The sequence below is a fragment of the Crocodylus siamensis genome, chromosome 2 (assembly GCF_052110815.1).
Source record: "Crocodylus siamensis isolate JL-2025a chromosome 2, ASM5211081v1, whole genome shotgun sequence".
Classification (NCBI taxonomy): domain Eukaryota; kingdom Metazoa; phylum Chordata; order Crocodylia; family Crocodylidae; genus Crocodylus; species Crocodylus siamensis.
Genome location: NC_143396.1, coordinates 271693954 through 271720480, shown reverse-complemented (window position 1 = coordinate 271720480; position 26527 = coordinate 271693954). Strand labels below are relative to the sequence as shown.

General features: G+C 44.5%; 1 protein-coding gene across 6 annotated transcripts in view; it reads left to right on the top strand.

Annotated features, from left to right (window-relative positions):
* Positions 1 to 6361: 6361 nt before the first annotated feature.
* The window catches only part of BCL11B (BCL11 transcription factor B), a 102836-nt gene continuing 82670 nt past the window's right edge, over positions 6362 to 26527 (top strand). For 2 of the 6 annotated variants that reach the window (XM_090033987.1, XM_090033983.1), the window contains exons 1-2: positions 6362 to 7380; positions 20125 to 20490. In XM_090033987.1, the coding sequence (XP_089890113.1) occupies positions 7323 to 7380; positions 20125 to 20490 (424 nt within the window). In that variant the 5' untranslated portion in view covers positions 6362 to 7322. Of the gene's footprint in view, positions 7381 to 8570; positions 9292 to 20121; positions 20491 to 26527 lie in introns of those variants that run through there. The other 4 variants (XM_090033986.1, XM_090033982.1, XM_090033984.1 and 1 more) reach the window with 3 other exon arrangements.

Below are 26527 nucleotides of genomic sequence, written 5' to 3'. Positions count from 1 at the left end.
AAGTGTCAGCTGAGGTGAGGGGAACAACTGATCTATCATTATGGCATTGACCTGCAGATCAGAGGCGGGAGGCAGAAGCAATGCATGTGGGGACACTGTAAAACCAGAACCACAAAAGCTCTAGGCCTGATCCTAAAGTCAGAAGAGACCCCATTGAAGCCAGGGGAGTTATGCAGGTAGAATACTGCAGTAAAAGGTGATGAAAATTCAGTCCCTTGTGAAAAATGATGACAGCCAATCCCAAACACTGCCCCTTATTTTTCCTAAGTTATAACTACTTCCTTTTATCACGAAAAATGTGTGGCTTCTGGCTGTCAAAGGTAATACCATTATTTGATTATTTTCTACTGAGAAGTGATTAGTTGCCAAAAACACAAACAGTTATATTCCCCATGTTAAAGTGCTTCATACATTGTTCCTTTCCTTAGAAATAAGAATGTGCACTTCGGGTGCAATATATAATCACTCCCAGGCCAGGCATCTTCACTTCTAAATTCCGTAACTGTTGATAGGAATAATGAAACTGCAAATGCTTGTAGTGAATCTGGAGGCTGATGAATTTACCAGTTTGAGTTGAGTTGTCCAAGTTAAAAAAAAAAGAGGAGTTACCATAAATCTGCCCTACTTAAAGACTGCAAGGCAGGGGGATCTTAGACAATGGAACAAAGATAAATGAATTCTTTTGTGATGTCCAGATTCATATTTTCATGATCTGAGAGAGACAGGCTTGAAAGGATTTTGTCATGAGTTCAAGCTAAGGATTTTATTGCCAATCCATATCTGAGGAGGCTTTGCTACTTGAAACAATCCCAAAGATTTCAAATCCCCATTAAAGATTTCAAATCCCATTAAATTATGTACGGTGGGAAGTTGATTGAGAGTAACATTAAAAAGCAGAGGAAAGGAGCATCCCTGTATCCTTCAAATATTGAGGATTATCAGTGTACAACTGAGGGGAGATCTTTTTTTCATTCTTTATGTAAAACTGAGTCTCTACTGCCCCTCTAAATAGAAAAAAGTTCCAGATTTAAAGCACTGAACATGTATGTAAACTACTGCCTATTAGATATCACCCACCCTCCAAGTGGGGCTCAGCTTTTGGTACAGTTGCATTAGCACAAGCTCATAACTCACAGTGGGGCCCTGGCTTAAGGCACAAGGCAGTGATGACACTTTCTAGGCCAGTGATTCCCAACCAGGGTACCACAGCATCCTGGGATGGCTTGAAAACCCTTCAGGGGTGCAGCAGGGGTACCACACAATGTTAAGCACTTTTAGGTTTGCAATATGAGTCACAGTTTATACCCAGAGATTTCAAATAGAAATCCATAGTTGTGGTCTTAGTTCTTTGCAACAGAAAAACTGCCCTTTTTCTGTAGTAAAAAAAAGAGTGAAAACGAAGAGCTGGCATTTTCAGATGGGTGCCTTGAATTTATCCAGGGTTTCCTCCAGTCTATCCAGGGGTGCCTCCAGTCTGAAAAGCTGAGAACTACTGCTCTAGGCAGGATTTTCCAAAGGCACAAACAGCCCTTGCGGTGAATTCATTAGAGAACAGCCCCAGATCTATTTCAGAAAGTTTCCCCAACAGTGAATAACTTGTGCCCACGTCTGTCTCCCTTGCTGGTTTCAGTGGTGATCACAAAGGAACACCAGTTGCACACTCTGCTTTTCAGGCATGACTCATGGACTCCCCTTCTCCTTGGATGCTGATGAAGAGTGCTCCCTATAGGCACACACACACACCCTGCAGCTCGTCCCAGATTTCTTTTTTCCCTGGGAAGTAGTTGGGGAGAGGGGGTGGGGGGAGGACGGGAGGGAAAATACAAAACTGACTCTAAGGAAAGGATTAGAAAGAGATGCTTCCAAGTTATAGGGCCCTATCCTGCTGCCACTGACGTCAGTGGAAGTTTTGGCAGTGACTTCAGCGCAGGGAAGGACTAACGAGGGAGCCGGAGCCGGGGCTTCAGCAGGGCAGTGCAACTTACGTCGCTCGCCTCTCTTCCAGCTCCTGCAGAGGGGCAGTGAGTGAGCCTGCCTGCCTCACGCTCCCAGCACGCCCTTCTGTTTCCCCAGCTGATGTGTGCTTTTGTGCTTGCATTTTTTTGGTTGGGATTTTGTGCAACTGGCATGAGGGAGGGCAGGATCAGGCCCCCGTATTTGGGCTGTCACTGAATGGGTGCTTTTCACATTTGGAAAGATGATGAAAGCGAGGAGCTCAGCTGGACAAGGCAGAAGAGTCCAAATGAGCTAAGGTTGTAGAGGGGAAGGTTGCTGGAATATTACTTTCCAAAGCCAGTCCCGAAAAGCGTCAGCAACAGATAGAGAAAATGAAGCAGACTGGAAGGAAACCAAATCTAGAGAAAGATAAGAGGGGGCTTTGCATCCCATGCGGTGTGGGAATAGGGCTGGGAGTGGGGCAGGAGGCTAGGCGTTATCCTCTTTAGCCTTCAGCTGACATGCACGTTGAAATATTCCTGTGTTTTCCACGTTCAGGAGGAAGGAAATTAGGGGAATAAATGGTGCAATTTCTATATATTTTAACAGATAACGAGAACAATTTTGTTGTGCGCCATAAATTGAAGAAACACACCAAACAGTTCCTCTGATTGAGGTTTTGCAGCCCTGTTTACTGCAGTTAAGTGATTTGATGCAAGAAAAAAATTTACACATTTTGAGTTATTATATCACCCTGAAATTTGATGCTACTTAACTATGTAATTTTGAGAAATTATATGAAATCATCGCAGGAAAAAAAATATTCCAGGAAGCCCCAAAGACCTCTTTTTCTGTCTTTTTTTTTATGGGTCTGCTATGAGAACTCACAGAAATCCTTGCGCTGGATGCGAAGGCAGAACTGCCACCTCGGGAGTTTTATTAATATGTATGTAAATATGATCTGGTTAGATCCTGTGTTTCTGTATCTCCTCGCAAGGTGGAGCGGGTAAGTAAGGCGATCGGATCAGTGCCCTGTGTTTATTCTGATTTCCACAAACAACGTGCAAAGATTCCCCAGGAATATGGAACAAGCCGGCTGGTCTGAGCCCAGGCTGCTCACACGCGCACGCACACGCACACACGCGCGCCTGCATCTCTTCTCCAGACCTACTTGCTTCTCACTTAGCTCGAGCTTTTGGAGCAAAGACTGCGCAGCAACCAAAGTCGCAACAGGCAGGATCTGGGGCGGAAGTCTTTATTTTCCTGAAAACTTCTGTGGCTAGAAGGGGGGAAGGTGGAAATGTGCCCAAATGGGGCCAGGTGACAGATCAGTCCTGTGGTATAGGGTTGCAACCCTGCCAGAGTATTGGGAGTTTCTCTGTCTCTCTCTCTCTCGAAGTTCCTGCTATTACTAGCCATGCCAAATTTCCGCACTTAGACATCTTATAATTAAAAAACAGAAAGAAAAAAAAAGAATCCCAGAAGCTAAAATATCTGCTCTTTATTCAGCGCGCCTTGTTGTACATAGAATGAAATGGCATATTTAACGCTGCATTAGCTCCTTGTTCCTGATAGCAAGGAGCATAGACTGGGGTGAGACTTTGACTCGTTAAAATCCAGGTTGGAAAAAATGTGATCAGCAAATTGGCACCCCATTTTTGCATTGCTGCTAATTTAAAGCTGATCGCCTTTTGAATGGCTCTTGGTTTTGTTGCGTATTATTATTTACCCCCCCCCGCCCCCCGCCCGGTCCTTTTCAGCCGGGTTCTTCGAAGGACGACGAACCCTCTCCTGGCTTTGGGGCAGGAGGTGTGTTTCGGTAGGTGTCCAAGCAGGGTGGCGGCGAGTGCGTGTGAGGCTCGCCTTTCTCATCTGATCGCAAGGTGGAAGTTGCACGGCCCGCTTTTCTTGCAGGCGGGTGCTGCGAAGGGGAGAGGGAGAAAGGGGACTTGGACAAAGCAGTGCGATAATCAGTGGGACAGAAATGCTCCGGCCAGAGCGCTATTGTGGCTGGCGGCCTGGGGGAGGGGTGGGCAGAGCCAGGCCAGCGAGCCCCCTGGGAGCAGCAAGCCCCTCTTGTTTGTCTGCTGTCACCGATTGGGACTTGGATATCGACGGAGTGAGAAAACAAAACAGTGGGCCAGCTGCAGATGGAGGCGGGGTCGAGGGATAGGTCAAGGTTAGAAAGAGCCTGCTATTGATCTGTCTTTGAACGCGAGACAGGGAAAGCAAAGAGACTAAAGGGGGAGCTGTGAGACAAGACATTAACAGCTTTCAGTGCTAATGATCACAAGTGCCAGACAGGGGAGGAAAGAGGAGACTGAGAAATCACTCTGGAATTTTTTTCCCCCTATTGGGATACATTTTAGGAGCAGGAGGAGGGAGCGAGGCTTTAAAAAAGACCCCCGTGTTAGAGCCCTGGGCTGTGGCATGAGGAGTGCCCGCGTCCCCCCAGGCGCTGCCACTGGAGGGGACGAAGGAGGCCGGCGTGGTCAGTCATTGCTGTGCCCTTATCTTTGATTTGATGCCCACTGTTAAGGCAGGACTGAATCAACAGAGGATGGCCAGGAAGCCGCCTGATACGGTTGCCGCTGAACGTCCTGCCCCGCTCTGGGAGCGGGCGCGGCAGGCTGGACTCTGCCCCGGCCCCGCTCCCCTGGCCGGCGAGGACTTCCCGCGCGGGCCGAGACACACGTGGCGCACACGCGAGCCGCTCGCCAAGGCCGGCAGGGTGCGAGGGAGGGGAGGGGAGCGGGCAAGAGAGGGAATCAAGGGGGAGGGGGCTGGGGAGGACGGCGGGAGGAGGGGGCTACGGACACCTGCCCCGAGCGTGCGGCCCGGGGCAAGGCGGTGCCGGTTTGGGTTGTGTGGCCATTTCGTTGCCTGGCGGTGGGAGCCTCCCAGCCGCATTCCGGGAAGGGCTCCGCTGACCCCAGTGGCATCCATCATGCTGACACCAGGTGGGGCTGGTGCCTTCTCGAGCTGGAGGTAACCCGGGCTGGAGCTGCAGGAGAGGGCGGCTTTGAAAAGGATCCCCCGGCAGGAAGATGCCGAGGCACCGTCTCCCCCGGCCCCGGGGCAGGCCCCGCGGGCTCTTCCGCCGGCAGCTTCCCCCTCCCTGCGGCCCCAGCCCCAGCTGCCCGCCCCCGCCAACCTGCGGGCAATGGCCGCGCGGAGCGGAGCGCAGCCTCCCCGCCCAGCTGCGGCTGCCCGCCTTTGTGAGCCCCGGGACCCCGCGGGGACGCGCCTCCCCCGCGCCCGCCCCTGTGCGGGGCAGAGCGGCGCACGGCCAGGCCGGCTCCGGGCCCACCCCGGGCGGGCCTGCGCCCCGCAGCGGCCCAGCTGCGAGCGGCCGGTCTGCCCCGCAGTTCGCGAGAGGCGGCGGCGAGCGAGGCTGCTCAGCCCAGGTCTGCGCGGGGCAGCGCGATGCGCCCCCGCCCCCCGGCGCTCGCCGCCACCCCCACATTCCTGCCAGGCTGAGAGGAGGTGGCAGGAGGGCGGGACCCCTTCCCCCGCGCGGGGGCGGCCGCTCCCTCGGGTTTGCTCCCGCTGCCTGCCAGCCCCCAGCCCCTCGCCCTGTCCAGACGTGGTGCTGAAAGCGCGGGAGGAGGGGCAAGGCAAGCCGGGGCAGCGGGGCAGGGAGCAAAAGTTGGGCTCCAGGAGTCCTGAAGCGAGGAGCGCGCTCACCTGCGCGGGAAAGAGGAGGATGTGGCAAGTACAAGCAGGGGCTCGCCCCCCCAGGCAGCTGCGCGGCCCCGGCTGCCCCCGCTCGCCCGGGGGCGCCCGCGCGGCTCGGGGAGGCGAGGGGGCGAAGCGGGGCCCCTGCAGCCCCGCGCGCCGCGGAGGGAGAGACCCCCCAGCCCACACAGCTCCTGCCTTGTTGGGAAAGTGTCGGGAAGAAATGCCCGGCGGCTGCCGCGCTGCCTGGAGCAGGAGAAGCCTCGGAGCTTGCAGGGGGGCAGGAGAAAGACGGGCCACGGGAGGAGCGCCCTCCCGCCGGGGTCCCCCCGCACCTCATGGGGCCTGGGCGCGGGGCAGGAAGGGACCCAAACCCACGTGGCCGGAGCCAGCCCCCGCGGGGTGGCGACCCCCCTGGCCCCAGCTGTGGGAGCCGAGGCAGCAGAGCCCGGTCGCCCCGCGCGGGCGCCGGTCTGCGGGCGCTCCCGGGGGCCGGGGCAGCCGCAGCGCACAAAGCCCGGCGCTGCTCCCGCGCAGGCATGTGTAGTTTGTGTCTCCGCGTGTGAGTGAGTGTGTGTGTGCGCCGCTTGTTCTCTTGCAGGGTACAATGTTAAAAAGCCACCGCTAGTCGCCCCCAGTGCTCCTACTCTCTGGGTCTTTTTTTTTTTTTTTTTTGTCTCTAGTGCAGATTAAACGTCACGTCCGCACTTGAACTTGAATTTTATCCCATTGTACAGAGGCAGCCCCAGCCATAGAGAGACAGAGCGCTCCCAGAGAACCAGGACTCCGCCATCTTCACATTGCAATATATAATAGTAATAGCCAGCACCAGCCCAGCTGCACTAGGGGCTTCCTTCCTTCCAGTCCCAGTGCCAGGCGAGGGGAGCAGTGAGTGCCAAGTGGTGCAGAGGCACTGGCAATGCAAAAGCACTAGGGCAAAGCAGTGCTACCTGAACTGGGAAAGAGGAGACACAGTCCTGCTGCCCCTTTAACAAAACAGCCCAGCCAAGGGTCCATTTCTGACAAAAAAAAAATTTTTTTTTTTTGGCATTTTTCTGGGGTGCGCGTGGGCAAGCCCCAGCTCGACTTTTTTTTGTGTTTTTTTTCCTTTTTTTTTTTTTAAAGACTTTTTTTCTTCTTTTTTTTTTGCCCTTCTGCTGGAAGAAGTGCACTTGCCCATTGGCCCAGCACTCTGGAGACAGAGAGCGAGAGAGAGACAGAGCGAAAAAAGTGTCACTCTCGGTGCAAAGCCTCCTAAGTTCACGAAGAGATTTGGAAGTGCGAGCGGTGGAGGAGAGAGCAAAAAAAAAAAAAAAAAAAAAAAAAAACCAAACCAAAACAAAAACCCGAGGCAGAGCGTGTGTGAGGGACAGCGCGAGGCACCAGAAAGAGCTTTTTTTCCCCCTTTCTTTTTCTTTTTTTCCCCCTTTCTTTCCTCGTGATGCTGATTTTTAATTGAGGGGGAATCCCAGCCCGTGCACCGCCGCCGCCACAACAAAGAGGGGGCCGCTTGTCTTCATTTTTTTTTCTTTTTCTGAAGAAGAAGCAGCAGCAGCAGCAGCAAAAATCCATCCCGGAGAAGGCAGGAGAAGAAGACAGACACATCCAGAGGAGGAGGAGAAGGAGGATCGGCCGCCCCCCCGCCCCCCACGCGCGTCCCCCCAACCCAGTGCAGCTCTCCGGGCGATGCCAGTGTAAATGCCAGGGCAATGTCCCGTCGCAAGCAGGGGAACCCGCAGCACTTGTCACAAAGAGAGATTATCACACGTAAGTTTGCAGGAGCCGGCGCGGAGGCAGGGGCCGGGCGGGCAGCGCGGAGCGGGAGCCAGGCAGGGAGAGGGGCCGGGAATGGAGGGGGAGGGCGCGCGCGCGCGGCGGCGGGGTGGGGGGAGCCGGAGCCGGAGCCGGAGAAAGGAGAGGAGAGGGGTGGGAGACGAGAGGGAGGCAGGGGAAGCAAAGTTTGCAGAGCCGGGAGCCGGCGCAGGGCGGGAGCGAGCGCGGGGAAAAGTTGGCGAGCGGCTGCCCTGCCCGTGCGGGCGTGCGGGGCAGGCCGAGGTGGCGGCGCAGCCGGGGCTGCAGGTGGCCGCTCCGCGCGCAGGTGCCGCCGGCCCCGGGGCCCCGCGTGGCGCCCGCCGCCGCCGCCGCCGGCCCCGCGCGAGTGGTGGGTGGGGAGCGCAGCGCCGGGGGGCGGGGGAGCCCGGAGAGCCGGCCCGGGATGGGATGGGATGGGAGGCGGGGGGAGGCTGCGCTCCGCCAAAGCTCCCACCGGAACAGGGGGGCGGGGGGGAGCAGGGAAAAAACCTTTGGGGGGGACGCTGGGTCCGAGGGACAGGTCACTGCGTGTGTGTGCGCGCGTGTAGATGCGTGTGTGCACGCGTGCAGAGCAGGCACCTTCCCTCCCCCCCGCACATCCCCGCTTTTTCTCATTTTTAGCCCTTTATTTCCCTTCCTTCGCCTGGCACCCGTCTGAGTGCAATGCGAAGCCAGCCGTCCTTTAGGTGCCACGAAGGTGGCAAGCACTCCCTCCCCCCCCGCCCCCAGCCCCCTCAGCTTCAGAGGTAAAGAGGGGGCCAAAACCAAATCCAGCCCAAGTGCGGGATGCCCGAGCAGAGCCCCCCGGGCCGGGCGGAGCGGTGCCGAAGTTGGCGGAGGAGCGGGCGCGCGGCGCGAGCGGGGCTGAGCCTCGGCGCCGCCGCGAATCCGAATATTTATGTTCGATTTTAAAGAATTTAAATAAATAAATAAATATATCCCGAGCCTCCCTCCCCTGGACAGGCGAGGAGAGAAGCCATCTGCCAGGAGCATTTGGTGGTTGCGATCTCTCCTCCTTTGTTCCCGCGGAGAAAACTGGGTTTTGTAAGAATTTGTTGGAAAGAGGATGATGAGGAGGAGGATGGTGATGGTGATCTCTCTGTTTCTTTTTTTTTCCCCTGCCGCTAGATATTTTGGGTGGCGTCCGGGTTCTGCCATTTCCATTTTTCTTTTTTGTTTATTTTATTTTTGCTTCTCTGGTTACTTTATCCTTTTTACCCCCTTCCCCCCACCCCCCCCCAGCCATCAGCTGGTGCAACACAAATGAAGATGCATTTGGCACCTTTCGGGGGGGAGGGGGGCGGTGTTTTTTCATTCAGTGCTATTTTGTAACCAGATTTGCCTCCCCGTTAAAAAGGTGGATACTTCCCCCAAATCTCTTTGTTAATTGCATTTTTTTTTAGAAAAAGAAAACCCAGCCTGTTTGGAAATTGCGTTTTCCTTTTTTTTGGTTGATTTTTTAAAAAACATCTGCACCGTCTAAGGCAATGTCTCCCACTAATTTCGTGTCTCGTTTGCAAGAAGAGATTTGGTTTGGAAAGGGGCTTGCGGGTGTGTGTTTGTTGCACACATTTGAATGTATTGAGAAGGGCGAAACATTTTTGGGAGAGAGGGGAGCCAGGTAGGTTCGTTCTTGCATTGGATCTCGTTTCCTGATCGCCTTACTCGGAAGTAAATAACGAGGCAGAGGAACAGTGAACTCGGGGGTCCAAGGAGCTGCTGCACAATGGGTTTGGAGGGGAGGAATGGAAGGCAAAGCTGCATGCAATTTCCCCCCTCCCCTCTTGTGTTTCTCTATCTCTCCATCCTGAGGAAGCTGGCGGAGAAATCAGGATGCATACTGAACAGTGGCAGAAAAAAATAAAGGTATCAATTGAAAGAGGGGGTGGGAGTAGTCCGGGGGGAGGAGGGGAGCAGGAAATACAGGCATTTTAGCACACATCCACCGCGACTGAGCTGCAGACTTTCAGTGGGGTGCTTTGCCAGACAGGAGTAGTTCTACCAGTTTTCAGGAAGGTTTAATTCATCATTAAAGAGCTGTCCTGTGAATGGAGGAGTTTGCAGAGTATCATGAAAAAAAACAACACCCAGGAATGAATTTGATATTGGCTTCTGAGACCTGTATCATTTGATGTTTAGCTTTGTCTTTTTGGCATCTGTCAGGAGAATTGCCTTTCAGGATGACTTGGAGTCCTGTGCCAGGCAAAAAAAAAAAAAAAAAAGGGGGGGGGGGAGAGGGAAAAACAGAAAAAAAAAGTTTTCTGACCCTGCTCCAGTGGAGTTTATTGGTTTTCATGCTATTGCTGCTCAGAGAAACATTTAGATCTTGAATGTGAAACCAAAAAAGCAAGTAGACTGCAATATATATTTTTTCTCTAAAGTTGGAATTTAGTTAAAACTGCAAAAATTGAGTGGCCTACTGCTCCTCCCTACATTCAGCATACATCTGCGTACGATAATTTTTACAGGGAGAGTGCAAAAGGGGGAAAGACATTGAAAAAGAGCAGCTCAGGACCTGTTGTTTGTGAGGATGGAGAAAGAAAACTTAGTACTTGAGCTGGCTACATTTTTAGACAGTGGAAAAAGAGGTATTATGCAAAAGAGTTTATGGCGAGCCTTGGACATGCTTCATGCAAAGATAGATTAGGTTGGTTTGGTTCAAACTGCTGGTTTGCCACTTTTACATTTTTTTAAAACTTGAGCGATATGTTCTTCATCTAATAGTATATTTTTAGAATAGACGGAAGTGTGAAAGGAGAATCCATCTTAAAAGCCTGGTGCTACTGGTTATGCAGAATAATGCAAAATAAGCAAAATCAATAAGATGATAGAAAATATGGAAGAAGCACATAGCAAAATCATACAATTCCAGATAGAGCACAGGGTTTCCCAAAACAGGATTTCTTCAGTAATTGGTCAACAGGTTCCCCAGGAAGATTAATAATTTACTCTGCATATTTATGCAAAGTAAGAAAAAATAATGCCATTTTTAGCATGTAAAGGTTTTCCAGATTGCTTCTATGTTCAGGAAACTTCACTTAAAATGGATGTAGATTTGGTTTAATTCATGATCTTTTTTATCAGCATGAGAAACAATTTCATTTGGCATCATACACAAAGAATACAAGATACCGCTAAAGTTTTAGAGAGGAAATGATTTTTGGAGATGGCTGCGAATTTCTAAATGCTTGCATAGTTGTGAATTCAGAAGCCTAACGTTTTTTAAAAGACACTGCATCTTGCTTTTAAATAGGACAATAACAAGATCTGTTCTTTCTGAATCTCTGGGTTCCATTTTATTTAAATATATTTACAGTTTAGTCATGAGATAAAAAATCGTAACTTTTATGTTTTCATAAGCTTCCAGGCTTCTAAAAAAATTTGTGTTTTTAAAAGAAACTGACATACTGTAGTAGTAGGTTATGGGTCTGTATTGCTTACTGTTTTCTGTTTGATTTGCTTGGTGTTTCAGATAGATGTAAAATGGCTAAGAAATCATTTCAAGTTTTTTTGTTGGTAGACAAATACAAGGGACTATTTTGTCAAGCTTATTTAAACGTTTAGCAAACACAAGTCGACAGTTTTTCAGTGTGGTTGTATTTAATAGTAATGGTTTGTTGAGTCCTTGTCTAGTGCAAAATGTATCTTGCTCTGTTGAACAAAGGGCTGTCTTGTAGCATATTTGACAATAATTATGACTTAGATGAGTGTGTGCTAGGTGAAATAGTACAAATTATAGATATCAATTACTGACTTCAATCGACACCTATTCTGCTCCTCTCAGTTTGCTCTTAGCATAAATCTTTTAGTTTAAAAAGGCCTTCTTGAAGGCATTTATTTCGCTTTCAGATTTCCAATCTAGTTTGCCTTGCACTGTATACTGTTTGTTGATATAAAATACTTTTCAAAATAAACTTTGCTGGTATTTAGTTGAATTGCAAGTCTCGGTTGTGCCCACTGCTTTTAAGTGGCATGTGTTGACAACTAGGGGGAGCTCATAGCCTGTATCATAGTAGATTATAGTTCAACTCATACCATAGTACTGGTAGATGGGATACAATAGGTTAGGAAATAATAGCTGTATCTGAGGCAGTTTATGTTGCTGCAAAATGTTTTAAGTGTAAAGTTGTAGTATTGATTTTCATGCAAAGATCTATATGGTGCTGGATGAGAGGGATTTGCAAGGGAGATAAATCTATTTTTGGCCAAATCATGACTGATTAACCAGGCTCCTGCAGACAGAAGTCTTTAATTAAAATTAGTTTTTAACAATGCCTTTTATCGTCAACATATAATCTTTAAATTCTCAGTTTGTTGTTGTCAGATAGTGATCAGGCTAATGATAGCCGTAGGTATGTGAATTAGCGTGCATTGTAAAAATACATATGCATCTATTTATCTGCCTCCAGTGTATATATAAACAGAGAGACCAAGATAGAGTTTCCAAAAGAATGTTTTGTACAATAAAAATGTGCATGCACATGCAATTTTATGTGCTTACATGTCTGAAAGCTACATGTATATGGCAGTTTATTGTATCTGTTTTTTTTAATAGCTGGTATCACTTTTGATCCTTGACATATGTCTTGGCATTTCCTACAAATAAAAATAAGGATTTCCCTAAAGAAAGTGTCACCTATAGCATGGAAAATTTTCTGTTGAATAAGTGTTAGGGCTATAATATACAGGGTTTGGTCCATTCTCCCCTTTAGTCTGCCTGTACATTGTCAATGGACTTTAGTGGGACGCTTTCTTGCCCAAACATATAATTTAGTGGCATAGCATAGCAAGCTTTGATCACTGGATGTCAGGATATAATGTTTGCTTCACCCAATCCAAGGAATTCATCAAGTTATGGAGTTGTTAGCAATAGCATATTCTTATTTTAGGGCAGAATATGTCGATGGAGGTTATCCCATGACAGGAAAGAGTGTTTTTATTCTAACCTGAAAGAGAAATAAATTAGGTCAGACAAAAGATCAGGGCTGTCATCAACTGTAGAAAAAACCTTCACTCTTGAGTATAGAGGGACAGCAATTTATCTGATGATTTCTCTACTTCATTTAATATTTGAATTGAACAAGTTGGAAGCTTAGAGACAGCAGCCAGCTCATTTGACAGACCTGTAATGTAAAGAGTACAGTGTCTTAAACATCGATGATGCTAATGTTCTCAAGCTATGGGAAAATCTTCCTCTCCGCATCCTCCCCGATACCTCAAACTTTGCTGATAATAGCTTTTTTAAAATTTCTCAACTGTTAACTTTTATTAACAGAAACAATAACAACTCGCATATACTAAATAGGTAGATCCCACCCTGAGATTGAAGCATGTTAAAAAGTCTCACTGAAGAGACATACTGCGCCAAAATAGCACTCTACACCACTTCCTCACTAGATCGTTTTCTTCTTCTGGTTGCTGCCCCATGATAGGTGGTTCCCTCCGGTTTGTAGTGTGCACCTCATCTAGCTGAAATTATCGTTAGAATTCTGTCTTTCTAGGTTTCTCTGAGAGGAAAAATGAACAGTGGTTGGGGGCTAGAGGGTGAGACATACTGAAGTTCCTACTGGTGTAAAAGCCCCTTGCGAAGTGCGTGTTGGCGTTGTATGCGGATAGATTTCTACATATCTTTTGGATGAGGGGGGAGAAAAAGACATCAATAACAATGTGCAGTGTTGATAAAATGTATGATTCATTCAGCTGTACTTACTACAAGACCTTCCTCTTTCATGTTTATTTACTTTCATAAAATGTAGCTATGCAGGCTCCACACTGTTCCTTTGCACCCATGGTTACAAGCCTCAAAGGCAGTTGTGCATTCACAGTAACTTACAGCTTCTAAACATCAGTTAAATGTGCTTACAGCTTCCCTCCCAAAAAAGCTGTTGCCTAGTCTGTACTGTATACCCTCACTAGAGCTTTAAGCATCAGCTTTTCCCAAGGAATATATAAAAAATGCCTAAAGCAGGCTATTCGAAAACAAATTAAAGCAGAGGGACACACTTCACGCGTTGCAGGCACGCGCCAGTGGAGGGGGGGTTAGAAGAATATCATCATTTTACTGGCAAAAGTGACACCAGATCGGGGATTTGATTAATGGTACAGCATTCACAGGGACTTAGTTCTGTATTTTTGACATATGCAAGTCTTTTGTGTAGTTGCCTCAATGCAAGAAATTCAATTTTTTTTTCGGAAGCAGCTGATAATTTGTGTGTGCTGGATGTGCCCAAGGTACTTTTCAGTGGCTCAGTACTAGACAGCACAATATAAAAAGGAAATCCAAAGTTAAAGGGGAAAATTACTGGTTTATTTAACTTTTTTATGACCCTTTTTACTAAGCCACTGGAATAAGTCATAAATTCATTGACCGTTATAAAAAATATGCTTCAATGAAAGTCACAAAATGGCTCGACAAAGTTGTATACAAGTAACAGAGATTCATGACCTATTCAGAAACACAGAAACTATTTTTTTTAAAGAATAGAGTTCAAACTTATTATAGACATTAGGAACAAAATACCTAATTTGATCATACTTTGAAATTAATTCATTCATTTTTTTGTGCCTAAGCTTTTGCAACTCAGGGATTTTTTTTCCAATCCAGTTAAAAAATTATGCCAAAATGCAGCTTTTCCCCACTCCTTTTTGTGTATCTGGTATCTTTTTTCTTTCATTCAAATAAAACCAATCTATTCACTTGGGAACAAAGAATGCTTTTATATCACATCATCACGATCCCTGTTTTATCCGTGAAGATTTACAGCATTTGCAGTCTGTATTAGAACCTTTGCATTTTAGGCTCTCAATAGCAATAAATCTTTATTTTTTTCTTGAATGTCTAGCTTATTTAAGAACACATATATCATCCCTTTCTGCAGCGTTGTATATGCGTAGCTTCTGATTAAATAACATCTGATGAATGCCCAGAATCCAAGTATACCTTTGGATATGCCTGCCTTTTGTTTTGTTCAGTATATACATTATTATTATTTCTTTCCCATTCCCTTTTTTTTTAGAGCATGATATTTTCCCCCCAGTTTCTGTGGTTCTAGAGATGTTTGTTCTGTCTCAGGTGCAACCGAGGGTTAAACTGCTCTCTGAGAGGTTCAGTATATTTCTGCAAAAGGTGTTTGACGTACTGTGTTGCAGAAGAGCCCTCAAACTCACAGCTGTGTGTTCTGTTTGCTAATGCATTAGAGCTAGATGGGTTGTTGGCGTCCCCCCCCAACTCCTTTGCTGTCTATAGTGATCGAAAGTCATTAACATCTGAAGGCTATTCAGTGGGCTATACAAAGCAGTTGTCTCTGTCCAGTACCTAGTGGACAGCGTACACATCATACCAAAAAACTCTGTTTAACCACATTTAGAACAAACCGGCAAGCTTGTGAGAGAGTTTCAGCTGACTGAACGGGTCATAAAGTCTGAACTATCTTCTCCGCCCAGAGATAGTCCCTACAGGTCAAGGTTGAGGGAGGTTGGCAGTTTGGGGATACTTAGACAGCTGCTGCTGTACTGTTCCTGTCCTGTGGATAAGTGGAGAATTTCTGTGTATTGGGCTGTCATCACACACTTTGCACAAGTGTGAGAGTCACTTTGAAATAATACAAAAAATTGGAGTCTTTCCATCAATAGGGCTTTATGCCCTGTTGCCTTTTTTTCTTTACTAATCCACCCTCAGATTTCTTTTCATGAGGAATTGATTTTCAATTGTGTGGATCAGAAAAATTAAAAATTGATGTCAGCTAAAAAGCATCCTGTGCTGTTGAATGTAATGTCAGTGCAATCTAGATATAATGCAGTATCTAAATCCCTGCAGCTCACATCTGGGAAGATTAAAAGAAACTGTAAGCAGGTTATTGGTCAACTTTTGCACAGCGAGGAGTTGAAGCCTGTGCTTTTTGAAAGTATTAGGCTTAAGCAGGTAAAATTGTGACACTGATCACTTTGATAACCGAGCCACAGTGCATGCGATCTGAGCTGTTTCCGTTAAATGCGTTGATTTTGCAGTAAGTGTGACATGCAGGTGTTGCTAAAGGGACACCATTTTATGTCTGCTTTGTGGACAACACCCTAAAGAACCAGTCATTTTTCTGTGCTTCTTACAAGTAAGATTTTAAGATAAGGGTTTGGTTTCAAAGCACAGGAGAGATGCCCACATTTGAGTGCAGTGAATATTACATGGATTATGCAGCAGCACACGTGCTGGTAGCTCCATGTACAGGGGGTGTCAGAAGGAAAGTGTGCACCATATCCTTGAAGGTAGAATTTCCCTGTAGATAGGGTGCAGCTGGCAAATGCCGCACGATTCATCAGTTCATCATTACAAAACGCAGTCAGATCTGGTTAATCTGTGCTTTGCTCATCTGGGTCTGTGAAAGATTTACATGGTAACCAATCTCACAGTACCCATGGCAATAGGGGCACCCACTAGCGCCTCTATAGTTAAGGCTGTGGCAGTGGTTCTCTCGACCGCTGCTTTTATTGGTTTGCAAATTGGCTGTAGAAAATGAACATGGACAAGAGATCTGACACCCAAACATTGGCCAAAGACCAATTTTTTCTCCTCTTTCTTTATGCTTTATGTGACTCCATTAGCAGGATAATTTGAAGGAAGGTGGTTTATCACTTTCAGATTTTTTTTTTTACTTCTGGCCTTGCACTACAACTAAACTAGTTTAAGAAAAAGAAATGTAATAAGCGATGTACTCAGCCATGGAAGATGCTTGAGATCTTTCTGCTGAGTTCCATGGTCTGTGGATCAGGCCCAATTTGTTCTGGCTTGAGTTATTTTGGCATCCGTGTATTAGATCCAGACATTTGAAAATCCAGATCTGTTGCATCTGTAGTACTTTTAATATTGTGCATGTGTGTGTATGCGTGTTTGTATGTGTGCAACATACCTAAGGAGGCACCATGCTAACGGTAGTGGTAATGATATTGTGGCGGAGGCTTTATGTAGAGTTTGGGATGAAAAACCCACTTTATTTTTAATGAAGACTGTCATGATAGAATGGTGCTTGGGGATAATGCCAGGAGTCCAGCAAGGAAATATAATGCTTTCTTTACTGTAGGAGAAATAATATAAATTCTCAAAATGCATTAAAAACATAAAACAGTTGAGTGACATTGGTTTTAGATGATATCCACTTCTGATGCCATTGCTATGCCATGAATCTCTATGTACACAGTAGGCAAATATTGCCGTAGCACTGAGAGGAAGGCTTGGAGGTACTGTGAGAGTACTGGGCACACCTTAGCGCACCTTGAAGAACTGTGGCACGAACATTGGCTGGAGGCAACTAATTTTATTTTAGTCCTTTTCCATGTGAGGAGAAAAGGCACTTTTAATTCTTTCCTCTCTTTTTATGACTTTACTTTTTCTTTGTTTTAAAATTCTATTTTAAATAAATAATAATTAGGAAAAACACACAGAAAAAACAGCAGCTCAGCAACAGAAGTGAAACCGCAGAGCTAAGTTGAAATAACGTGAAGTGTTTCATTTAAACCCACAAGCACTTGTAGAGTCAGAGCTTGGATTGAGTCTCGGGTCTGAAATGCCCTATTGGTATTGCAGGACTCTTCAAACACTGGAGGACCTTGCTTGTTGTATTATCCAAGTGAAAAACAGCAGGTTAAGGGTGGACTTTCAGCCTTTTTTGGCCTTACCTTTGTAAATGTAAGCCTTTGGTAATGTTATTGGAATGCAGATTTTTAGTTGCTTAATTGAGTCATAAACGGGAAGCCTTTTCTTTTGCAACTGCGTAAAATGAATATGCAAATTGACACAGATAAAATACATTTGAAGATATATTCAGTTTTTTTCCTTTTTTTCCTTTTATGGCCATTTTCCATGTCCCATATAAGCAGTCTTAAATATAGCTTTTGTACTGTAAGGTATCAGATGGGTTTCATGCTTGATAATTTATTAGTCTAAACTCAAATGCAGCAGAGTGAAATCTTTTGATACTTTGGAACCCAGTTATCACTGATCGTGAGGGCTTAGAGCACCAAGAAAATTAAAAGCTGATTTTCTTCAATGTGAAGACTGCCAAAATGTGAAAGAATAACAGATGTTATTTTAAAAAGTGCCATTGCAGAATACTTGGAAAGAAAGTGTGAGGATGTATAAGTGAATAGGCATATCTGGACTTAACTAGTATTCAAATGAATAGTAGAAATTAGAAGACAGAATTTAGAACAGTTCAACTGCTACAAACTTGCTCATGTTTTTTACACAGGCATGGTCAGGGCCTTTTTCAAATGCGGCAGCTTTACTACATTTTCTGATGGTCAGAACTACAATAACAGGGGAAAAAATATATCCATCAAAATATAATAAAGTTTAGAACCATGTGCTTTTTTAGCTATGGTTATACATCCCAAAGTTGGATCTTTGGATTTTGAGAGACTCAGTTAATCTGGAAACTAAGCAAGCATGTCATAGGAATCTGGGAACAGGTATTTTCCTTCTTCTGCCACCTTCCTTTCCTGTAATCCTTGGTTTAATTCAACTCTTGCTTTTTCGTTGTCTTTTCCAGCTCTTTGTCCCATCTCCCTTTTGTGTGTGTGTGTGTTTTAATATTTTGACACTCTGCTCCCACTTAATAGGAATTCTTTCCAGAAATGGTGCACACATTTCTAAGGGACCCTTTTCACAGTCCTTTTCTTTTGGCTCTAAAATTATGTATATGTAATTGGTAATTAAAGGTGCAAGCTCTCTTCAATATAAACAATATTGCTCAATGTTAGATCATTAAAGGGAACAGAAGCACTAAATAATTACCTTTTGCATTGTGACACACTGTTCACAGAAATTCACTCTCTTCCCAGCAATCCCTGTTCAGTGCAGGGTTATGATTACATTTTCACTAGGGCACAGCATCTTTTCATAAAATAAATTGGTAAATTAATTACGTAGTATTGTCTTCAAACTCCTTTTAAACTTTGATTAAGGGAAAAAAGCAATTAATGGTTTTCAGCGCATGTATTATGCTTAGCGTATAGTATCCTTTGTAGATTTATTTGTTACAAGTTAGTGGAGTACATTCAAAGCCCTGCAGTGTCCAGCTTCTGTCCAATAGGATGTTTCTTGCTCATACATTTATGTGGCGTCCCAGTCCTGTTCTTCTAATTGCTGATATAAAAAGCATTAAATTCCGATAGTCTTGTTTTTTCGTCTATTGTAGGCTGTTAGAGGGTCATGCTACATAGGTGCTATGGCTGATGTATATACTACTAATCAGTTGATTCTTTTTGTAAGATGTAGATGAGGGAGAATTATCCTCTAAGCTATCTTCACTGAGGCACAGAATATTCAGGAACTTCTCAGTCAGGATTTGTGTTTCAGTCCCTGCCCCTGCCCTTTATTTGATATATTCTTCTGTTGTTTGCTAAATAGTTGTACAAAACTCCCACAGACTTCAGAGAGTGGAGAACTCAGTTCTATAGTAGGAGCTTCTATTTATCCCAGCCCACTGCTTTGAGACATTTCTCTGTCTTCCCTTCTCCAGAAAATTGGTAAATTTTCTGTTTCCTAATTGTGATTCGATTATGATGTCTCTAAACTTGCTTATTTACATACCGCTTGCTCCTGTGTATTGTTTGGAGCAAGTTCTATAGTCTTTTCTTAGGCAAAACCCCCTCAGGCAAAAGTCAGTGGAAATTTTGCCCGAGTAAAGACTAGGGTTTGTATAATTTGTCAGTTATGCCATAGAACAAAAAACCCGTTTTGCCCTAGAAATGGATTGTGAATTACAATTATTTCATACTGTATTAATTAGCTTGAAAACATTAATTTAAAATGTAGAACACTTAAGAGAGAGGTTTTGAATCTATAAATTACATGTTTTTTAGAAACTGGTTTGGGTTATCTGATAAAGAAATGTTTTCTGAGTCTGAAGATTTTTCAGATAGTGATATAGAACCCATATGCTTCAAGTCTCTATCAACTTTATAAGGATTTTTTTACTATCTAGAGTAACCATACAGACATTTGTTACTAGGGTAATGAGCAGAAGATTCCAGCCCATATTTCTACCTGCAAAATAAATGACACTTTCTTTTTCTCTCTCTCTCTGCAAATGCTTTTGTAAAGTCCCTGTCACAGGCCATATCTTGCTCACTCTACTCATGTGAGTACTTTGCCATAGCATACTAATTTGCTGCCATTTGACAGTTCTGCCGCCTTTGTAATTAAATGAATTAAGTGCAATTTTTGTGTGTGCTGTGGGGGTCCCAATCCTGCATTTTTCAGGGCATCCAGAAAACCCCACTGACATCAAGGAACAGTTTTGGGGGTAAATAGATTGCAACTGGGGCCCATGCTGGATTGCAGGGACACGTGTTAGGAATAAAAAGGTGGGACAAAAAATGACCATTTCAGAAGGAAAGTCGAGGAATGAACATTGCAAAATGGCTTTTTGCTGGTATTATTGTAATGCTGGCAGCAGTTAGAGGGAGCTGTCAGGAAAGCTGTGCCAGGTCAGCCTATCATTTTGTTTCAGACAGACTTGGTTGCAAAATATATTGAAATTATTATGGGGAGGGAAGAAAGAAATGGAAAAGAAAAGAAAGATACAATCAGGGTTTTTTTTTGGCTAAGCTGCTCAGGGTGCATCGTTCAGATTCTGTGAACATTCAAACCAATTTCTTTCTTTCCTCTTCCCCCTTCCCCTCTTTCTTCTTGTCCATGTAAAGCAGAGGCTGACCATGTGGAAACGGCAATCACCGATGAGGATGAGAGCCTGGCCATATCAGAGCCGGGTGGCATCAGCATTGCCGCAGGTGGGACAGACCCTGATTTGTTAACCTGTGGACAGTGTCAGATGAACTTCCCCCTGGGAGACATCTTGGTTTTTATAGAGCACAAGAAGAAACAGTGCAATGGCACTGGTGGTGCCTGCTATGAAAAGAGCCTGGATAAGAGCAGCCCTCCCCCCTCATCACGCTCCGAGCTCAGGAAAGTGTCAGAGCCAGTGGAAATCGGGATCCAAGTCACACCCGATGAAGAAGACCGTCTTCTCACGCCTACAAAAGGAATTTGCCCCAAGCAGGAGAACATTGCAGGTACAGCATGTTTTACACTCAATCAACTGCCTAGGTAATCTTTTAAAGAGAGCCCTCTAGAAAGTGCTATGAAACAAAGGCTTCAATAGCAGGTCTTCATAGGAGCCAGCTGCCTGGAGGAACCTCACTACTATCCAGAGCTGCAGCAGTAATATTTACCAAGTTTGAATTCAGTTATACCTTTTGGTGAAGGGTCAGCTGGCAGTGAAAAAAGCCTCTACATTTGAAGTTGTTCCAGGGTAGCCCCAGGTGTAGTTTGCACACACACACAAAAGCAACTGACTAAGGGTCAGAGGGGCCATTTCCATATTGTCCATAATCAGATGGTAGTCTAGGAAAGATAATGAATACTGCACGTTTGGTAAATTCATTCCAGTGGTGGAGCCTGGTAAACCTTGTGGAAGAGGCCAAGTCCCGATCCCACTGAAGTCAGTGGCAGATATTTCATTGACTTCAACGGGAGAATTTGACCCTGAGGGATAACGTGGGGTTTGAAGAAGAGCTTCTGACTCTGCCTGTTTTGGGTGAATTTCAGCCCCATAGTCCAGGTGAGCAACTGAAAGGGCTGTGTTTAATTGTGTCCTGTGTCTCCTAGGTTTGAATAGATTTAGACTGAGAAATAGGGAGCAGTGGAGCTCTGACATTGAAATGCATGTCTGAACAGGGGCTTTTGAAAGCAGAGAATGGAACGTTCACCCATGGGAGCTGTCCTGGGTGAGCAGATTATAGGCATTTTCTTTTCTGAAATGCTTGGACATCTTGTAGAAATTGGTTGTGTAGTTTAAAGCTTGCCCCAAGGCAGCTTCAAAATGTGCAGCCAGCTCTTATTCGGCAGATCACCCATATCTCACTGACAGGGGCATTGCATCCACCTGGATGACCTGTTCTTAAACATTTTCTGCAGTATATATGGCATGAAAATGGTTTTCCTTAGCATCAGGTATACAAGCATCTTCCTTTTCTCAGTACTTTCCATTCTCCTGAGTTTTCCTCAATAACTAAATGACACTTTGCTAATGATAGTTGCAGGGAAAATCTCACTCTATAATAACTTTGGGGTTTCCTGTAATGCTGCATGTCAGTAACTTGCGTCAAACTTGTCATCTTGTCTACTTTGCCCCTCCAGTACTGTAAACTGTAAGCAAGCAGTCCTTGTTTCTTAGCGTTTTGATGTAGAATGTAGAAATGGCGGCAGTGAATCAAATCCGCAGGTCCGGGATGGTTTCGTTGGCAGTGAGCAGTTTGTAACCCCTGGCCCCCATCTGTGCGTGATCTGAGTTTGGCTTTTTAATTCAAGTGTTAGAGAGATCTTTACTGTGTCAGTGGAGGTCCCTGATATAACTCTGCTATCAGATGTCACAGGAGTCAGGACTTGTCCAGGATTTGAACTGTTTTGGGTCTCAGGTGTTCCAGGTGGGAATCCTCTATTAAGAGGAAGTAGATACGTCACTCAGATGTAATGTAGCTTTTTCCATGTGACAGCTGCCATTTTGGCTGATAGTAGGGACTGAATCAGTGAGCCTCCAAGCTCCAGCGTCTCTATCAGCAACCTACAGAACCAGGCTTTGTAGGTTGGCACTGTAACAAACACACATCTCATCTCCTTATTTAATTCACTGGCTTCCTGGGCTAGATCTTGAGTAGCAGCTACTTAAAATATTGGAATGTGGTTAGTTGGAGCCTACCTTTGACCCAGCTCCCCAAATTTTTAATTGGCTATAGAAGCCAGACATGTGAGTCTGTATGTGAGGGTGGTAGCTTTTGGGGCATCAGCAGTGGCAGCATCCATAATATCTTTGTAAGTACATCAGTTCTCCCACCAATTTCATGTGATTCCATATGTTCAAATACCTTGTGAAAAGGCCAGGACACACTCCCTTTATCATTCAGTCACTGATTTCAATAGGAACAGGAGACAGCTCAAAGCATGCATTCGGGACTTGATTCTGCTAGCTGCAGACACCTGCAAAGTGTTTAGCATGTGTGACACATCTTTCAGCACCTATCAAGGGGGAGCCCAATGCTTAGCAGGATTGTTTCTGAAGACCTATTCTGTAGATGTGTATCCAGGTTTAATCCAAAAATAGTCTACACCCAAATTCAATCCATAATTAAATACAACAATTGCCTTTCCTATCCTGAAAGCTGGTGCCTTATTTCAAGTTGATTTTGACCAAACTCCGTGCAGGCAGTGCATCAACACATTGAAGATCTGTTGAGGGAAAAACATTCCTATTTGGAAAAGGCATTGAACAGCCAATCTGGAGCTCTTACTCTCATACAAAACTGAAGATCAAATAAAAATGTATATGAGACATTTTGAATTTAAAAAACTAAAAAGGTTTATGATTTGATTGGAATTTTCTCAGCACTGCATGCAGATAGGGACAACCATTAAATATTGCAATAATAATGCTTTCTCAATTAGGGACCAAACTCTTTGATAAAAAGGTGCAGTGTCCTTCTATTTTTTTTAATAGGAGCGGATAGTTTTCAATAGTAGGATAAAAGCCTCACATTACAGCCATGGAGGGTAGCCATGAAAAACCCACAGAAGTCATTCACTGGAAAGGCTTTAGTGGGATATACCAAGCCCCTTATTTATATTTCAATAGAAAGGCTTTCTGCATTAGCCAAGAAAATCAGAATCTGCATTTAACATTAAAGGTATTTCCCAGTGAGAGGCTGTAGAGCATTGTTGTTAGATTTGTTAAAAAAAGAGACTAAATACGATTTCATAAAAGGGAAACTTAATCTCTAAGGCAGCTTTCCCCCACCCCACCACCCCCTCCCTTTTTTTTGGTAATAATGCAAGAGCCTACAGTATTTTTACTTTATATGTGACGAAAGATATTCTTAGCCTTTCTGAACTGCGACAGGAAGAATGAATTTCTTTATTCCACCAAGAAATATGTAAAATAATCCCTTAGAAGTATGGCAAGATATGTTTGTTCAAAGCATTTAAAATGTTATTTTAATCAAAGGCACAAAACACTCTACATGCTGTGTCAGCTAAAGGAGACCATTACATTTTAACAGCAAATCATGCTCCTTTTTTTCTCGGAACTCTCCCCCCCACTTTGAAACTAACTTTTTTATTAAATAAAAAGAAAAAGATTAAAGAATAAAAACTTCAGTGGCTCAAATGTCTAAAGTAATTTAATATGTTGGAAGCATTAATTATTTTAGCTTAATTGAATTCTGAGGACTGCAGTAGTTGCATTTTTGTAGACAAGCTCTGTTTATTATTTCTTTGTGTAGATTAACAGTAAAGGAAACATAGATAACTTTCAGTTATTTATTGTAAAATAAATGTGTCAATTCATGTGTAAAGCAAGCTGTTCAAAGATAATTGAGTCTTTATATTTGAAGAGGGAAACCAGAAATCACCCACTCGCCACTTCGGCTCCCTGAAATACGCTGCCACTGCTGCTGCCCTCAAATAGGTTTCAGCTACTCTCCTTGATCTTGTGTTATTTTTGTAGACCTTCTTATTCAGTCGAAATGATTTGTGTGGCCTTCCTGTTGTGACTAAGCTGCAAAACGTTACAGCTCCCCGTGGCTGAGTGTAGCTAAGGTAAGTCAAGCACTGAGCTAGGCTGAGCCACAGAACTCTTTTACTTTTTGGGTGTGTGGGTGTTTCCTGTCGACGGTTGTGGCATAGGGTCTCATGGAATATTAATCCTAGTTCAGGATCTTGATTCTGTAGTTGTGAACATTTCTTTTCTTTTCTCTCTTCTTTTCAAATGATAGGGTTAATAAGCTTCCATATTGCACATTTTTAGCTGGATTCCTGGCCTTATATGCCAAACCCCTGAATTCTTTTCTTTAATACACCCTGATTTATCCAAGTCCATCTTTCTTTAATATGCCCATGGATTTTTATTCTTCCTTTCTCTGAAACTTTACAGTCCTCAGTTAAGCCAGGAGTGACTCCCCTTCGGGTGCTCAGTTAATCGCTCTCGGTCATATTACTGGTGGCCTTCTGTATTGTGTGTAGCTAAAGGCAGGCAGATGAACCTTAATGTACATGAGTGTATGCCTATATGTCCATTGTAGATTCATAACTGATATTTCTATACTGTAGTAGCGGAGGAAGCAACTTTATCTCCTCAATCAGTGTTAGGTTTAGAGGCCTGCTGATGCTGAAGTGTAGAGTCTTCCCCTAATGTGTAACTCGCAAAACCAAGTTTAGCTGATCAAAGCTGATCAAAGAGTTCTCTTGCAGTTATCTCTCCTTGTAAGACATGTATTGGTATGTTTACATGGCGTCTGTAAAGACAACTTGAATATGGGCAGTAGGTTCGGCAAAGTTTATTTTAAATTATCTGACTATTCTCACTGTTATACTGAATGACTGGTACTAACAGACTTATCAGGTCCGTCCACAGCAAATGAAGCAAGGCCAATGAATTAGTCAGGAATTGTCTATCACTAATGCTTATATTTTGTAAAAGTTAGTTAAACTGGAACAGGTCTGAATAACAAATGGCATTTTGTTTCTAGCCTTACCTTCCCTGGATAGGTTCCATGGTTTTCTGTCTGTAGTTCACAACTATAGACCAGGGAGCAAACATTTCCAGAGAGTGGTAAAATGAAGATGACAGCAGAGACTCATTAAGACAGCAGAGTCAATTTCTCCAAAGATAGTGCTAGAAGGGGGGAGTTGATCTGAATTCCTCATCCATCCAGTTCAGGCCACCAGTTCTGGGCTCCATACATTATGTACTCGAACTAGATGCGGATCATGAAAAAAGACTCCCTGTCAAATGCAGGATTTAACTGCAACCCCTGCTCCATGAATGTTCATTTCAGGCTTTTGAATGGTAAAACTGCTAGTGAGAGAAACTAAATAACTCGCATGTGCTGGAAGCCAGAGATAAACACTGCTGCAGGTTGCCATGAAATAGGCTATTTGATATATTTGGAATTGTTATTTTTCTCAAATTAAGATTAGTTAAATCCATGTGTGTTGTGTGAGTGATTGTTAACTCAATGGTATGGATTATCCTTTTTTCAAATCATGACAGCTAATTATTATTGCTGTCTACTCTGAGACATTCACTTACAATGTACCATTATGGACTCATGCACCCATATTAACTGTAGGACTCAAGACAGCCATTGCGATGCCTCACCATGCAGGGCAAAGGAAACAGGCACTGGAAAAACCTAGTTTGATTGCCCATGTTATCAGACAGGTTTGAAACAGGTGGTCTGAGCAGGACTGAGCTGGTACACAGCAGTGGGAACCAGTCAGCAATTGGCTGAGCTTTTCTTTAGGAAGCTGACTGTGGCACCTGATCCCAACATGAGTAGCTTTTCAATCCAGTAGTTGAAACAGGGGTAATTTATCAGAGTGAGGAAACAACGTCTTAAGACAGTGCTGCATAGGAAGGAAAGAAAACCAAATATCAAGCTGCCATAAAAAATTCAGGGTACTAGGAGCATTTTTTTCTTAGGCTTCTCTGAAGAAATCATGCCAGACCTGATTCTCTTGTCATCCTCATTGATTTTCCTCTGTTGACAGTAGAGCTGCCCCTGATCCACTTTGCTCTGAGACAAGCCTCCAGATCTATGATTTGATTAGGTGTTTATCAATATATTTTGCAAATCTGTGTATCCAATGGGGGTGGTGGGGGCCGAAAAAAACACCTCTCTGTCCCAAACCCTGTGAGATTTGAGACTTCAGTGGTGCGGTGGTTTAATGAACAAGACTTTTCCCTCTGGAGACGTAGTTTGAGGTCCTGACTTTGGTCACAAGGAGAAAAACAACTAAAACAATGTCAGTGATCTCACCCTTATCTCTCTTAATGCATATCACACAATGTGTGCAAAATAAGGGATGTTGGGGCTTCCAGATAGACCAGCATGATAAGAACAAATCAGGACTAAGGTACCTTGATGTCAGGTGAGGAAGATTGCATGGTGCCTGCCTGCATTACTCTGTAACTCATTATTATTATTCCTGTCTTCAGTGAGCTGTAAATCTACTTACTACTTTTGGGAGGGGACCTATTTCAAAATGAGATGCTGT